Here is a 15,859-nt window from a genome sequence, read left to right on the forward strand (position 1 = left end):
GGGGGGGAGAGAGAAGGGAGGGGGGGGGGAGAGAGAAGGGAGGGGGGGGGGGAGAGAGAAGGGAGGGGGGGGGGGAGAGAGAAGGGAGGGGGGGGGGGAGAGAGAAGGGAGGGGGGGGGGGAGAGAGAAGGGAGGGGGGGGGAGAGAGAAGGGAGGGGGGGGGGAGAGAGAAGGGAGGGGGGGGGGAGAGAAGGGAGGGGGGGGGGGAGAGAAGGGAGGGGGGGGGGAGAGAGAAGGGAGGGGGGGGGGAGAGAGAAGGGAGGGGGGGTGGGGGAGAGAGAAGGGAGGGGGGGTGGGGGAGAGAGAAGGGAGGGGGGGTGGGGGAGAGAGAAGGGAGGGAGGGGGGGAGAGAGAAGAGGGGGGAGAAAGAGAGAAGGGGGGGGGGAAGAGAGAAGGGAGGGAGAAGGGAGAGAGAAGGGAGAGAGAAGGGAGAGAGAAGGGAGAGAGAAGGGAGAGAGAAGGGAGAGAGAAGGGAGAGAGAAGGGAGAGAGAAGGGAGAGAGAAGGGAGAGAGAAGGGAGAGAGAAGGGAGAGAGAAGGGAGAGAGAAGGGAGAGAGAAGGGAGAGAGAAGGGAGAGAGAAGGGAGAGAGAAGGGAGGAGAGGAGAGGAGAGGAAGGCTGAACGGGCCCAGCCGGGCCGGGCCCCAAGACTTTGGGCGGGGCCTGCCCCCAGCATCGGAGTTAAAGGTAGGTGGCCGGGTCTGGGGGCGGGGGTCGGGTCGGGTCCGGGAGCGGAGCGTGAGTCGGGGGAGCGGAGCGTGAGTTGGGGGCGGGGGAGCGGGAGTCGAGTCGGGGGGAGTCGGAGCGGGAGCTGGGGCGGGGTGGATTTGAGAGAGCCAGCTGAAGGGAGGAAGCAGGATCTGGGCATGGGAGGTGCTGCTTGATCCACGCCGCCCCAGTGAGCCCATTCGGCCAGGGCTTGAGGCGGCGTGCTTGGGCCCTTCCCACACAGTTTTGGGCCCACTGTAGCGCGCATGTGCAGAGGTCCCGGCACTGTTTTCAGCGCAGGGACCTGGCTCCGCCCCCCACAGCTCGTGCTGCGCCGCGCCCAGCTCCAGAGGACTTGCAGGGAGCCGGAGAATCGGCAAGTATTTTTTAGGTGCACTTTCGGGCGCGAAGAACGGGCGTCCAGGTCGGGGCTGCGCCGTTCTATGCGCGGCCCGAAACTTGGGCCCCATGATAGGAAAGGTTTACATATCTGTGGAAAGAGTGGGTTTGATGATTTGAATATTTTTTTCTCATTCTACAGTTTCCTGTATCATTCTATTTCACCTACACCAATAAAAGACATTAGAATACAAGATTCACCACTATCTTGTCCCAGAACAAAGGTAACAGCCAATACTGCTCAAAAATAAGGCAAAAGCTCTGGAAGAATATAATGTCCAAAAACAAACGAGTAATGTTATTTTATTGTAACCTTTAGACCAGCTGATTTAGTGGGCAAGACCCATTATAAACTATTAAAATGCAACATGACAGATCACTTTCTCAACAGTTTCTTAGAATTTGCTCAGTTATGTGATAATCAGTATTATTAATATGCTCAATTGGATCTATTAAAAATGCAAAAAGTCCATGATTGCCGAAACTCTTGCTTCCCCAATGATCAGTTTTGCACATTGACCAAACATACCAACAATTTTTCATATACTCTGTAGAACTGCCTCAGAGCCTCACAAAGGGAAAGTGGATCAGTAGAGGAGAATGAAGTAATATCTTCAGCCGTGAGTAATGCAGGCAGTAACTATTACAGTTGTGTTTTACACTGAAATGCATCCTTTTATCACTCAGCAATTGTTTTAAAAACCGAACAAAACCAACTGGAATCAACAGCGACTTATGCCCCACAACATTAAAAAAGACGAAATCCAGATGTCAGCACTTGGAAAATGTTATCAGTGTTACAATAGAGCAGTGTGTTGTACTAACATGCTATCGTAAAAGAGATGGATCACAGGTGAGCACACCTCATCCCCCATCTCCATTCCACCAAATGGCAATGCCAAAGCTATTGGGATGGCCCAGGTACTTCCTGCTAAAAGGATGGATGAAAAAAAGAATTAAAATATTATAGGGCCATTCACCCTCCTGCTCCCATCTGCCTCCAAACAGTTGACTCAACAGCAAGCATCAGCAGAGAAAGCACCTGCCCAACCTGTCGAACAAGAGAATGTGAATGAGCGAGACCATTGAATGAATTTACAAAATATATGCGAGGGAGAAGAAAAAGAGATGACACAGCTCCAGAGGAAAGGCACAATATAAAGGACATCAATCCAGCAGCGTGTCCCTCCAATCTCCCTTTACAGGGTCATTCATTAGCAGCAAATACTGGAGATCAGTGCAGAGAAGTGACAGCACCAGATAACCTGGCTGTGCCACTCTACAGCTTCAACTCCAGGTGAAAGCTCTGCGGCAATAAGCTTCGACGCTGAATTTAGCACAAGTGGAATTAAATCACTTTGCCACTGTAATGCAGCCCAGTGCAGTACTGAGGGAGTATTGCACTGTCAGAGGTGCCGTCTTTCTGGTGAGACGTTTGCCGTCTTTCTGGTGAGACGTTAAACCGCAGCCCTGTCTGGTGGATCTAAAAGATCCTGCAACACTATTTGAAGGAAGGGCTGGGGAGTTATCCTCACTGTCCTGGCCAATATTTATTCCTCAATCTACATCACTAAACAGATTATTTGGTCATCACATTGCTGTTTGGAGGAGCTTGCTGTGCACAAATTGGCTGCCGCGTTTCCTACATCACAACACTGACCACACTTCAAAAAGTACTTCATTGGCTGTAAAGCACTTTGGGACATCCTGAGGATGCGAAAGGCGCTGTATAAATGCAAGTCTTTATTTATTGTTACCTTACGGAACTCTACAACTGCATTCACAATAACGTCCTTGCAAACTTCTTTGTTCCAAGCTATGCGAAAGGCAAAAAATCCCGTAGGAAATCATTCTGCAGGACTGAATAAGTGATCCCACAGCTTCAATGTTACAACTTGTTGGATTACTTTAAGAGTAATTGTTTTGCTGCTAATGAGTTTGGTTTACATGGTGAAGTCATTATGAACAGAACCATTCCTTTCATAGATTACATTGAGCATTGTGTTATTTGCCAATGAAAACCACTTCATGCACTTTTTTCATGATGGAAATTCAAACGCAAATGGTAAAACCATCACAAATTGGATACAAAACCAAAACTCAGGTATCCTGGAACAGTCAGGGAATACTGCAATTTGGTCTGAGAAATGCCAAGAGCAAAATCCCATGAAACTGCTTCATAAACACCAATCATACAATTAAACGTGCAAAGCAATACATATAACAGTAGTACATTCTATACATTTATGCTAAAAACAGTACCAGGTAACAGTCTGCAACCAAAGTGAAAATAGTGAGCATCTCAACATTCTTAATGAGAATGAGAGGTGGTCTTATTGAAACATAGAAGATTCTGAGGGGGCTCAACAGGGTAGATGCAGAGAGGATGTTTCCCCTCGTGGGGGAATCTAGAACTCGGGGGGATAGTTTCAGAATAAGTAGGTCGCATATTTAAGATGGAGATGAGGAGGAATTTCTTCTCTCCGAGGGTGGTGAATCTTTGGAATTCTCTACCCCAGAGAGCTGTGGAAGCTGAGTCACTGAATATATTCAAGGCCGAGATGGACAGATTTTTGAACTATAGGGGAGTCAAGGGTTTATGCGAAACAGGCAGGAAAGTGGAGTTGAAGCTAAGATCAGATCAGCCATGATCTTATTGAATGGTACAGCAGGCTCGAGGGGCCGAAAAGCCTACTCCTGCTCCTATTTTTTATGTTCTTAATCTGGGAGTTTTTCCTGTACTTTGACTGTATAAGTTGACCACAATCGGTGACTTGCTGACATTTTGAACAGACAGCATCACCTTTCCGGTTCCACTAGAGTTTTGCTTCACATCAGGAAATACATCTGCACCACATCCTTCACTGCTATTCGAACATCATCCGTCCAGTGAAAGCCAACAACGCCAGTACTGCTGACATCCAATTTCTTCACTTGCTGGCTCGGGTAAAAAGAATGACATCAATCGCTGTAACTCATTTTATTGTTATCAATTAAGAACGAACGCCACAAGTCAGAGAATTTCTGGTTCATAAAAAGTCTACGTTCCCGTATACTTATTTGGGCAGTAAACGTTGATTATGAGGAGACTTCCTTTCCAATATATTTCAGCAATATTCTGAGCTCTTCAAAACCTTTCATTTTCTGGAGCACAGTATAAAAAGTAGCTGTCCCAGCCAACTGCGAGTAATATTGAATAGCCCCGACTTCCCTATTACTACTGTCACCTAATCTGCCTGAACTAACTACAAAAGACAAAAAATAAGCTTCAACTCGTAAAGTCAGGCCATTTTTGAATTATAAAAAATTCAAAGCATAGTACTGTATTTCAAAAGGTTTTAAGAAAGAAATCTAATTTAAAAGTGCAGACTTGATCAAGTATTAACAGGTTCAAGGACAATGCATGTACATAACAGATGTAGGAGATAAATAGGACTCTGTTTCAGTGAACCCAACTCCTAATTGGTATAAAAAGGAGGCTGAAATGTTTGCAGCAACAGGTATCAGTGCATTGAGCTCAGAATCACATTCTGAGTTCCCCAATGGAGGGTAAATGTTCCCCTTAGTGTGACATAGAGCCATGCGGACCAGAAGGTCCCAAGTTTGATTACACATATATTAGCATGGATAGAGAATTGGCTAACGAACAGAAAACAGAGTTGGGATAAATGGGTCATTTTCAGGTTGGCAAACTGTGACTAGTGGTGTGCCACAGGGATTGGTGCTGGGGCCTCAACTATTTACAATCTATATTAATGACTTGGATTAAGGGACCAATTGTACTGTAGCCAAATTTGCTGATGATACTAAGATAGGTGGGAAAGCAAGTTGAGGAGGATGCAAAGAATCTACAATGGGAAAAAACAGCAACTGCTGTTGCCTACTGCAAAAGAGGAAATGGCCTTATCAAAGTAAATGGAAGGCCTCTGGAACAGATTGAGCCAAGAACTTTACAGTACAAACTGTTGGAACCAGTTCTACTGTTGAGCAAAGAAAGATTTGCTTGAGTCAACATCAGAGTTCGTGTGAAGGGCGGTGGTCATGTAGCACAAATCTATGCTATCCGTCAATCCATTTCTAAAGCATTGGTGGCATACTACCAGAAATATGTAGATGAAGCCTCCAAGAAGGAGATCAAGGACATCCTCATACAGTATGACAGGACCTTGCTGGTTGCTGATCCTCGTCGTTGTGAGGCCAAGAAATTTGATGGACCTGGTGCCCGAGCAAGTTACCAGAAATCTTACCGTTAAATTTTGTTTTTGATTGCAGCAAATAAATACATAACTCAGAGAAACAAAAATAGATAGGCTAAGTGAGTGGGCAAACATTGGGCAGATGGAATATCATGTGGGAAAATGTGAGGTTATCCACTTTGATAAGAAAAATTAAAAAGCAAATTATTTAAATAGGGAGAGATTACAAAATGCTCCAGTACAGAGGGATCTGGGAGTCTTTGTACATGAAACTCAAAAGTTAGCATGCTGGTATAGCATTATGATAGCAAATAGAATGTTGGCAGTTATTACAAGGTGAATGGAGTATAAATGTAACAAAGTCCTGCTACAACTGTACAGGGTATTGGTGAGGCCACACCTGGAATACTGCACACAGTTTTGGTCTCCTTATTTAAAAAAGGAAGAATATACTTGCATTGGAGGCAGTTCAGAGAAGGTTCACGGGGTTAATTCCGGAGATGCAGGGGTTGTAATAAGAAGAAAGGTTGAGCAGGTTAGGCTTATACTCATTGGAGTTTAGAAGACTGAGAGGTGATCTTATTAAAGCATACAAGATTCTGAGGGGGCTTGACAAGGTAGATGCAGAGAGGGTGTTTCCCCTCATGGGGGAAATCTAGAACTAGGAGACATAGTTTCAGAATAAGGGTTTGCACATTTAAAACAAAATAAGGAGGAATTCTTCTCAGAGGGTCGTGAGTCTTTGGAAATTTTTTATCCCAGAGAGCTGTGGAGGCTGGGTCATTGAATATATTTAAAGGTGGAATTTTTGAGAGATAAGTGAGTCAAGGGTTATGGGGAGAGAGGATAGAAACAGAGTTGAGGTCAAGATCAGATCAGCCATGATCTTATTGAATGACGGAGCAGGCTCAAGGGGCCAGAAGGCCTACTTCTGTTCCCAATTCTTATCTTCTTATAAATTTGTGTCACATGAAGTGGCAATGGTGGGTGTCACAATTGGCTTCATCGAATCAGACATTTACAACACGGAAAGAGGCCATTCGGCCCTTGTAGGTTACGGTACTTCAAGTGCATATCCAAGTACTTTTTAAATGTGTTGAGGGTTTCTGCCTCTACCAACCTTTCAGGCAGTGAGCTCCAGACCCCCACCACACTCTGGGTGAAAACATATCCCCTCAAATCCCTGCTAAACCTCCTACCACCTCAATTAGGTCTCCCCTCAGCCTCCTCTATTCCAAAGAAAACAACCCCAGCCTATCCAATCTTTCCTCATAGCTAAAATTCTCCACTCCCGGCAACATCCTCATAAAGCTCCTCTGTACCCTCTTCTAGTGCAATCACATCTTTCCTGTAATGTGGTGATCAGAACTGCATTCAGCACTGTAGCTGTGGCTTAACTAGTGTTTGATACAGTTCAAGCATAACCTCCCTTTACCATGCCCAAAGAAGGGAGAGGGATATAAATCAGCCAGGATCACTGTGTGCACTTAAGTGAAGGTCAGGATTGAAAGCTGCTGTGAAGCTTCCATGGTCAAATACTTAATATCTAGATTGATGTGTGAAGAATGGTCACTGGAGAGCTTCCGACACCTAATAAACTGCATTTTCCATTGCTACCGAAATTACTGCCCTCTTGAGAAGCAAATAGGGAGGGGTAAAGAGTTTATATCTAGCTAAGCCAAAAATAAATATAATGAAAACTGTAACTTTGGAGGTGGTCCCAATCAGCTTTACATTGCCTGACAGTTGACATCAATGTCACTTGTACTTATAGCCATGAAACAGACTGCTACTTCTTTAAAAAAAAAACTCCAGATTCCCAACACATGGTCCAACTTACATAGAATATACAGCACAGAAACAAGCCATTCGGCCTGACTGGTCTGTGCTGGTGTTCATGCTCCACACGAGTCTCGTCCAACCCTCTTCATTTAACCCAATCAGCATAACTTCCTATTCCTTTCTCCCTCATGTGCTTATCTAGCTTCCTCTTAAATGCATCTATGCTATTTGCCTCAGCTACTCACAAGTTCCACATTATAACCACTCTTTGGTAAAGAAGTTTCTCCTGAATTCCCTGGTGGATTTATTAGTGACTACCTTATATTTATGGCCCCGAGTGTTGGTCTCCCCGCAAGTGAAAGCATCTTCTCATTGTCTACCCCATCAAACCCCTTCATAATCTTGAAGACCTCCATCAGGTCACCCCTCAGACTTCCTCAACAGAAAGGTGACATTCTAACCACATGTACTTCAGGACACATGCCAAGCAAACCAAGGTCACAGTAGAATAATTGCACAATTGCAGCAAGTGTACAGGTAATTAAATAAATTCTCCTTCGGAACATGTAGATCATAATGATGGGTACCTGGGACTGACCTAGATAATCTCGTTTAAAGATTCAGATAACACCCTAAATAGTCATATTAACCACTAATTATGCAACATAACTAAAACAGATTATCTGGTCACTTCAAAAAAGTACTTCATTGGCTGTAAAGCACCTTGGGACGTCCGGTGAAAGGCACTGTATAAATATGCGTTTTACTTACTTTCTTTCCTATAGTTAAATCTGAAGTAATTTTCCACATTTACCTTTGTCATCTTATATTGCTCAAGACCACTTTCCCGATGTCTCCTTTCAAGACTGAAAAGCCGAAATTTTCCCAGTCACTTCTCACTGCTATGACCTCGGACGTTATTAACTGGTTTTATAGTTCTTCTCTGCCTTGCCTGCTTGAATGTCTCCCGTATCTTAGTGATCAGAACTAAGTGTATCCAAGTGGTTTAACCAGAGCACAACCCAGTGTTAGTTTACATTTTCCAGACTTGTACTGTTTTTGCTGTGCATTCAATTTGCTTTGTTGATTGCTGCTACACAATGGTTAGACATGTCAACATCAAGACCACATGAAAACAATGTTAAATTGCAAAAACATTAAAGCTCTATAGCTATATGTTGGAACAAACCAACTTATGCCAGAAAGCACAGTTATCAAAGAATATTAGAAATTTACAGCACAGAAGGAGGCCATTCGATCCATCGTGTGTGTGCTGGCCGACAAAGAGCTATCCAGCCTAATCCCATGTTCCAGCTCTTGGTCCGTAGCCCTGTAGATGACGGCACTTCATGTGCCCATCCAAGTACTTTTTAAATGTGATGAACCTGTTTGCCTCTACCACCCTTTCAAGCAGTGTGTTCCAGACTCCCACCATCCCTGGGTAAAAAAAGTTCTCAACTTCCCTCTAATCCATCGACCAATTACTTTAAATCTATGTCCACAATTCATTGACATCTCTGCTAAGGGAAATAGGTCCTTCCTATCCACTCTATCCAGGCCCCTCATAATTTTTATACACCTCAATTAGATCTCCCCTCAGACTCCAAATAAAACCACCCCAGGCTTTCCAAATCACTAAAATTCACCAGTCCAGGCAGCATCCTCATAAATCTTCTCGGTACCCTCTCTAGTGCATACACATCTTTATTTTCGCAAGTCACTCAAATCTTCCACAACTTACAATCGAGGATATTGTTACGACAGAAGAAATATTTGGTGCCCCAAATTAGAGGTCAAGTGGGACCCACAGGCAATTGCTCCTGTGCATCTTTTGTCAAAACAAACACTTGTCTCTCACAAGAAACAATTTTCTTGACTTGTTAAAACAGAATGATATTGCTACGGTCGGAGGGGACGCCGCTGGGGGGAGCGCCGCGCTGTCGGAGGGGACGCCGCTGGGGGGAGCGCCGCGCTGTCGGAGGGGGCACCGCTGGGGGGAGCGCCGCGCTGTCAGAGGGGGCGCCGCGCTGTCAGAGGGGGCACCGCGCTGTCGGAGGGGGCACCGCGCTGTCAGAGGGGGCGCCGCTGGGAGGGGGAGCACCGCGCTGTCGGAGGGGGCGCCGCTGGGGGGAGCGCCGCGCTGTCGGAGGGGGCGCCGCTGGGGGGAGCGCCGCGCTGTCGGAGGGGGCGCCGCTGGGGGGAGCGCCGCGCTGTCGGAGGGGGTGCCGCTGGGGGGAGCGCCGCGCTGTCGGAGGGGGCACCGCGCTGTCAGAGGGGGCGCCGCTGGGAGGGGGAGCACCGCGCTGTCGGAGGGGGCGCCGCTGGGGGGAGCGCCGCGCTGTCGGAGGGGGCGCCGCTGGGGGGAGCGCCGCGCTGTCGGAGGGGGCGTCGCTGGGGGGAGCGCCGCGCTGTCGGAGGGGGCGTCGCTGGGGGGAGCGCCGCGCTGTCGGAGGGGGCGCCGCTGGGAGGGGGAGCGCCGCGCTGTCGGAGGGGGCGCCGCGCTGTCAGAGGGGGCGCCGCTGGGAGGGGGAGCGCCGCGCTGTCGGAGGGGGCGCCGCGCTGTCAGAGGGGGCGCCGCTGGGAGGGGGAGCACCGCGCTGTCGGAGGGGGCGCCGCTGGGAGGGGGAGCGCCGCGCTGTCGGAGGGGGAGCGTCGCTGGGAGGGGGAGCGCCGCGCTGTCAGAGGGGGCGTCGCTGGGAGGGGGAGCGCCGCGCTGTCGGAGGGGGCGCCGCTGGGAGGGGGAGCGCCGCGCTGTCGGAGGGGGCGCCGCTGGGAGGGGGAGCACCGCGCTGTCGGAGGGGGAGCGCCGCGCTGTCGGAGGGGGAGCGCCGTCTTTCAGATGAGACGTCAAACCCAGACCCCCGTCTACCCCTCTCCGGTGGACGTAAAAGATCCCGTGGGCACTATATCAAAGAATAGTTCTCCCCGGTGTCCTGGGGCCAATATTTATCTCTGTCAACCATCCCAAAACAGATGATCTGGGTCAATCACATTGCTATTTGTGGGAGCTTGCTGTGCGCAAACTGGGCCACCTTTCCCTAACATTACATCAGTGACTACACTTTAAAAAAAAACGGGCCGTCAACCCTTGGGGCAAGGTCCCGGTGAAAGGCGCTATGTAAATGTAAGTCTGCCTTGTTGTCCTGACCTGGATGAGAGTTGGGTGAAATCCCCTCCGTCCAGCAGGCGGATCTTGCAGAAGAGCACGCCGTTGACGAAGGGCACGGCGGCCAGCTCCTCCAGGCTGAAGATGGTCTGGAACTTGAATTTCTTCTTCTTCATGATGAAAGCCATCTCTCCGCCCCCCCGTGGGATGTCCGCGATTTGTTAAAGTTTTTTTTTTTAATTATTTCCTTGACACACACACACATACACACCGAGAGGAGCCGGCCGGGGGTGGGGGTGGGGGGGGGGACTCAGTCAGCTGAGAAAGGAGAGAGTCAGGTGCGGCTGCACTGGGCTCGGCCCTCACCCCACGTCCGTCTGCCTGGAAGCCGGGCATCGGCGCCGCGCGGCCGCATCGCAGCCGGGCCGGTGGTGGTGGGGGGGGGGGGGGACGGGACGGGACACCTCGGCGCTTCTCCCCAGGCCGCGGCACGCTGAGGAGTTTTAAAACCTTCCCTTCACGGAATTTTCCTCAGCAAACGCGGGCGTTATTTGGATTCCTTCGCCCCCTGTTCCTCTCTCACTCACTCACTCACACACACTCACTGACTGATGGCTGTGCTCCTGTCAGCGCCGCCTCGACAGCCGCTCGAGCTTCCTCCCGCCTCCCCTGCCCTCCTCGCTCCAATCAAAACCCGCCGCCCATTGGCTCCCCCGCACAAGCCGGCGCTGGCTAACGCCCGCCTTCATTGGGTTCCCGATCAAAAAAAACAATCAACAAACAGCGGCGCTGATTGGCCAGAAAAGCCAGGGTGGGGGGGGCGGGGGGGGGGGGCGGCAACGTACAACAAAACAGCTGATTGGGCCGCGCGCCGATCAAAGGGGCAAGGGCCACGCCGATTGGCGAGTGCGCCAAACGTGTTGTGGTACAGCGTCGCCGATTGGTGAAAACGCGACGGACGTCACCGCCGAATGGTTCTAGTGTTCGATTGGTTGGACGGATTCGTACCTTCGGCTCGTATCTGATTGGCTTTAGTGGTTCACTTCTGTCGTCGTTGGGTCAATTATTATTGGTTACTTGTTGGGGAGGACTGGTGATCAAGGAATTTAATTGGCATTTAGTTTATTGTTTACAACCAACATCACCAAATCAAATTATCTGGTCATTATCACATTTCTGTTTGTGGGAACTTGCTCTCTCTTCCCGGAGTCGAGGAAGACTTGCTTCCACTCTAAAAGTGAGCTCTCAGGTGACTGAGGAGACCAATGCGGGACCTACAGTCTCTGTCACAGGTGGGGTGGGTGGGGAGTCTGGATTGCCGCATGCTCCTTCCGCTGTCGGCTCTTGGCTTCAGCTTGCTCTCAGCGATAAGACTCGAGGTGCTCAGCGCCTTCCCGGATGCTCTTCCTCTACTTTGGACGGTCTTGGCCCAGGGATTCCCAGGTGTCGGTGGGGATGTTGCACTTTATTAAGGAGGCTTTGAGGGTATCCTTGAAACGTTTCCTCTGTTTCCCCCCTGGGGCTCGCTTGCCGTGTCGAAGCTCCCCAAGTAGAGCACCTGCTTCGGGAGTCTCGTGTCGGGCATGCGGACGATGTGGCCCACCCAATGAAGCTGATCGAGCGTGGCCAATGCTTCAATGCTGGGAATGTTAGCCTGAGCGAGCACACTGACGTTGGTGTGCCTATCCTGCCAATTGATTTGCAGGATCTTGTGGAGGCAGCGTTGGTGGTACTTCTCCAGCGTTTTGAGGTGTCTGCTGTACATAGTCCACATCTCTGAGCCATATAGGAGGATGGGTATCACTACTGCCCTGTAGACCATAAGCTCGGTGCCGGGTTTGAGGTCCTGGTCTTCAAACACTCTCTTCCTCAGGCGACCAAAGGCTGCACTGGCGCACTGAAGGCGGTGTTGGATCTCGTCGTCGATGTCTGCCCTTGTTGACAGTAGGCTCCCAACGTATGGAAAATGGTCCCGTTGTCCAAGGCCTCGTCGTGGATTTTGATAACCGGTGGGCAGTGCTGTGTGACGGGGTCAGGGTTGGTAGAGGACCTTTGTCTTACAGATATTTAGTAAGGCCTATGCTCTCGTACACCTCGGTGAAGGTGGAGCTTTCTGTGCGCAAATTGGCTGCCGCGTTTCCTACATTGCAACAGCAACTTTACTTCAAAAAGGTACTTATTTAGCTGTAAAGCGCCTTGGGGTGTCCTGGGGTGGTGAAAGGCGATATAGAAATGTGTCACGAGGGACTGCCTAATAGTAGTAGTAGAAATGCAAGTCTCATTTTTCTTTACCATTTGTAATGTTTAAGTGCAAGTGATAGGCCAGTGCCCACCCCACCCTGTAGAGTGCACTAGCATCAAGTCAACATGTTGTCTGACAGATGTTTGTGATTACCAAAAGCTAACCAAAATGGAATTCAATCCGGAGAAGTGTGTTGTATTGCATTTGGGGAGAGCTCATAAGGCAAGAGAATACACAATAAATGGCAGGACACTGAGAAGTGTAGAGGAACAGAGGGACCTTGGAATGCATGTCCACAGATCCCTGAAGGTAGCAGGCAGGTAGATAAGGTGGTTAAGAAGGCATATGGGATACTTGCCTTTATTAGCTGAAGCATAGAATATAAGAGCAGGGAGGTTATGCTTGAACTGTATAAAACACTAATTAGGCCACAACTAGAGTACTGCATGCAGTTCTGGTCACCACATTACAGGAAAGATGTGATTTTACAAGAGAGGGTACAGAGGAGATATACGAGAATTGACTGGACTTGCCTAGACTGGAGAATTTTAGCTATGAGGAACGATTGGATAGGCTGGGGTTGTTTTCTTTGGAACAGAGGAGGCTGAGAGGAGACCTAATTGAGGTGTATAAAATTATGAGGGGCCTAGATAGAGTGGATAGGAAGGACCTTTTTCCCTTAGCAGAGAGGTCAATAACTGGGGGCTTAGATTTAAAGTAATTGGTAGGAGGTTTAGAGGGGATTTGAGGAGAATTGTTTTCACCCAGAGGGTGGTGGGGGTCTGGAACTCACTGCCTGAAAGGGTGGTAGAGGCAGAAACCTTCATCGTATTTAAAAAGTACTTGGATATGTATTTAGAGCCATAACCTACAGGGCTACGGACCAAAAGCTGGAAAGTGGGATAATGCTGGATAACTCTTTGTCGGCCAGCACTGACACGATGGGCCGAATGGCCTCCTTCCGTGCTGTAAATTTCTATGTTTCCATGATTGATTCAAACATGTGAACCACAGCAAAATACTGTAGATGCCTGAAATTTACCAAGAATGCTGGAAATACTCAGCAGGTCGAGCAGCATTTGTGGAGAGAGAAAAACAGAGTTAACGTTTCAGGTCGATGACCTGGAAGAAATTAAACATCTAACAGGTACAGCAAGTACAGAGGCATGGAAAGACAGGGGGAGAGAAGCAGGAGGGGAAGAAAGAAAGTCTGTCATAGGCAGGAGAGATTTCAATGACAAAAGAGAGTCGTATTGGAACAAGTAAAGGAATAAAAGATGGGTCTGGAGGAGCTGTAAGTGGCAACGGCAGTCTGAAAAAACGATTTTAAATTGTTGAACTCAATTTTGAGTCCCAAAAGTTGTAAAGTGCCAAATTGAAAGATACAAACATAGAAACATAGAAACATAGAAATTAGGTGCAGGAGTAGGCCATTCGGCCCTTTGAGCCTGCACCACCATTCAATAAGATCATGGCTGATCATTCAACCTCAGTACCCTTTTCCTACTTTCTCTCCATACCCCTTGATCCCTTTAGCCGTAAGGGCCATATCTAACTCCCTTTTGAATATATCTAACGAACTGGCCTCAACAACTTTCTGCGGTAGAGAATTCCACAAGTTAACAACTCTGGGTGAAGAAGTTTCTCCTCATCTCGGTCCTAAATGGCTTACCCCTTATCCTTAGACTGTGACCCCTGGTTCTGGACTTCCCCAACATCGGGAACATTCTTCCTGCATCTAATCTGTCCAGTCCCGTCAGAATTTTATATGTTTCTATGAGATCCCCTCTCATCCTTCTAAACTCTAGTGAATACAAGCGCAGTCGATCCAGTCTCTCCTCATATGTCAGTCCTGCCATCCCGGGAATCAGTCTGGTGAACCTTCGCTGCACTCCCTCAATAGCAAGAATGTCCTTCCTCAGATTAGGAAACCAAAACTGAACACAATATTCCAGGCGTGGCCTCACCAAGGCCCTGTACAACTGCAGTAAGACCTCCCTGCTCCTATACTCAAATCCTCTCGCTATGAAGGCCAACATGCCATTTGCTTTCTTCACCTCCTGCTGTACCTGCATGCCAAACTTTAATGACTGATGTACCATGACACCCAGGTCTCGTTGCACCTCCCCGTTTCCTAATCTATCCCCATTCAGATAATATTCTGCCTCCCTGTTTTTGCCACCAAAGTGGATAACCTCACATTTATCTACATTATACTGCATCTGCCATGCATTTGCCCACTCACCTAACCTGTCCAAGTCACTCTGCAGCCTCTTAGCATCCTCCTCACTGCTCACACCGTCACCCAGCTTAGTGTCATCTGCATTACATTCAATTCCTTCATCTAATTCATTAATGTATATTGTAAGGTGGAACAGTGTAAGAGGCCGAGGTTGGAGAGGTTAGAAGTGGCAGTGAGGTGGAGAATTAAAATGACAAATGACTGGAAGCTCAGGGTCAGGTTTGCGGACTGAATGGAGGTATTCAGCAAAGAGATCACCCAATCTGCATTTGGTCTCCCCAGTGTAGAGGAGGTCGCATCGTGGGCAGCAAATACAATATATACAAAATTGCAAGTACAAGTAAATCGCTGTTTCACCTGGAAGGAGTGTTTGGGGCCCTGGACGGTGGCAAGGCAGGTGTTGCATCTCCTGCACTTGCATGGGAAGGTGCCGTGGGAAGGGAAGGAGATGTTGGGGATGATTGAGGAGTTGACCAGGGTGTCTCGGAGGCAACAGTCCCTTCGGAAAGCTGAAAAGGGTGGAGAGGGAAAGATGTACTAGGTGGTGGCATTATGCTGGAGCTGGCTGAAATGGAGGAGGATGATCTGTTGAATGTGGAGGTTGATGGCATGGAAGGTGAGGGCAAGGGGAACCCTATCGTAGTTTTGGGAGGGAGAGGAAGGGGTGAGAGCAGAAGTGTGGGAAATGGGCCCTGTCAACCACAGTGGAGGGAATCCTAAGTTAAGGAAAAAGGAAGACATATTAGAAGACAAAAGCAAAATACTGCGGATGCTGGAATCTGGAATAAGAACATAAAATGCTGGAAATCTCAGCGAGTCAGACATCATCTGTGGAGAGGAAGCAGAGTTAATGTTTCAGGTCGACGATCCTTCGGAAAGAACAGATTCTTAAGCACTGAAAGGGGGAGGGGAAGAAAGAACAAAAGGGAAGGTCTGTGATAGGGTGGAAGGCAGGAGAGATTAGAGAGACAAAAGGTATGATGATTACAAAATAATTGAAATGGTAATGCCAGAAGTTAGATAAACATTAGTCTAGGTAGGGTGTGAATGGCTAATGACTAGGAATAATGACCAGCTGCCATTTGAGACAAGGAGTAAAAAAGAAACAGGCTCGGGGGTGGGGGGACATATTGGAAGCACTGGTATGGAAGGTGGCATTGTCAGATCAGATGCGACGGAGACAGA

The 15,859-nt window shown here is 48.5% G+C and overlaps 1 protein-coding gene across 2 annotated transcripts in view; it reads right to left on the reverse strand.

Moving 5' to 3' along the window:
* eeig1b (estrogen-induced osteoclastogenesis regulator 1b) overlaps positions 1-10,859 on the reverse strand; it is a 136,839-nt gene extending 125,980 nt beyond the window's left edge. For both annotated transcript variants that reach the window (XM_070863724.1, XM_070863723.1), the window contains exon 1: positions 10,233-10,859. In XM_070863724.1, the coding sequence (XP_070719825.1) occupies positions 10,233-10,378 (146 nt within the window). In that variant the 5' untranslated portion in view covers positions 10,379-10,859. The remainder of the gene's footprint in view (positions 1-10,232) is intronic.
* Positions 10,860-15,859: the final 5,000 nt, after the last annotated feature.

Source organism: Pristiophorus japonicus, chromosome 20 (genome assembly GCF_044704955.1).
Source record: "Pristiophorus japonicus isolate sPriJap1 chromosome 20, sPriJap1.hap1, whole genome shotgun sequence".
Taxonomy (NCBI): Eukaryota; Metazoa; Chordata; class Chondrichthyes; family Pristiophoridae; genus Pristiophorus; species Pristiophorus japonicus.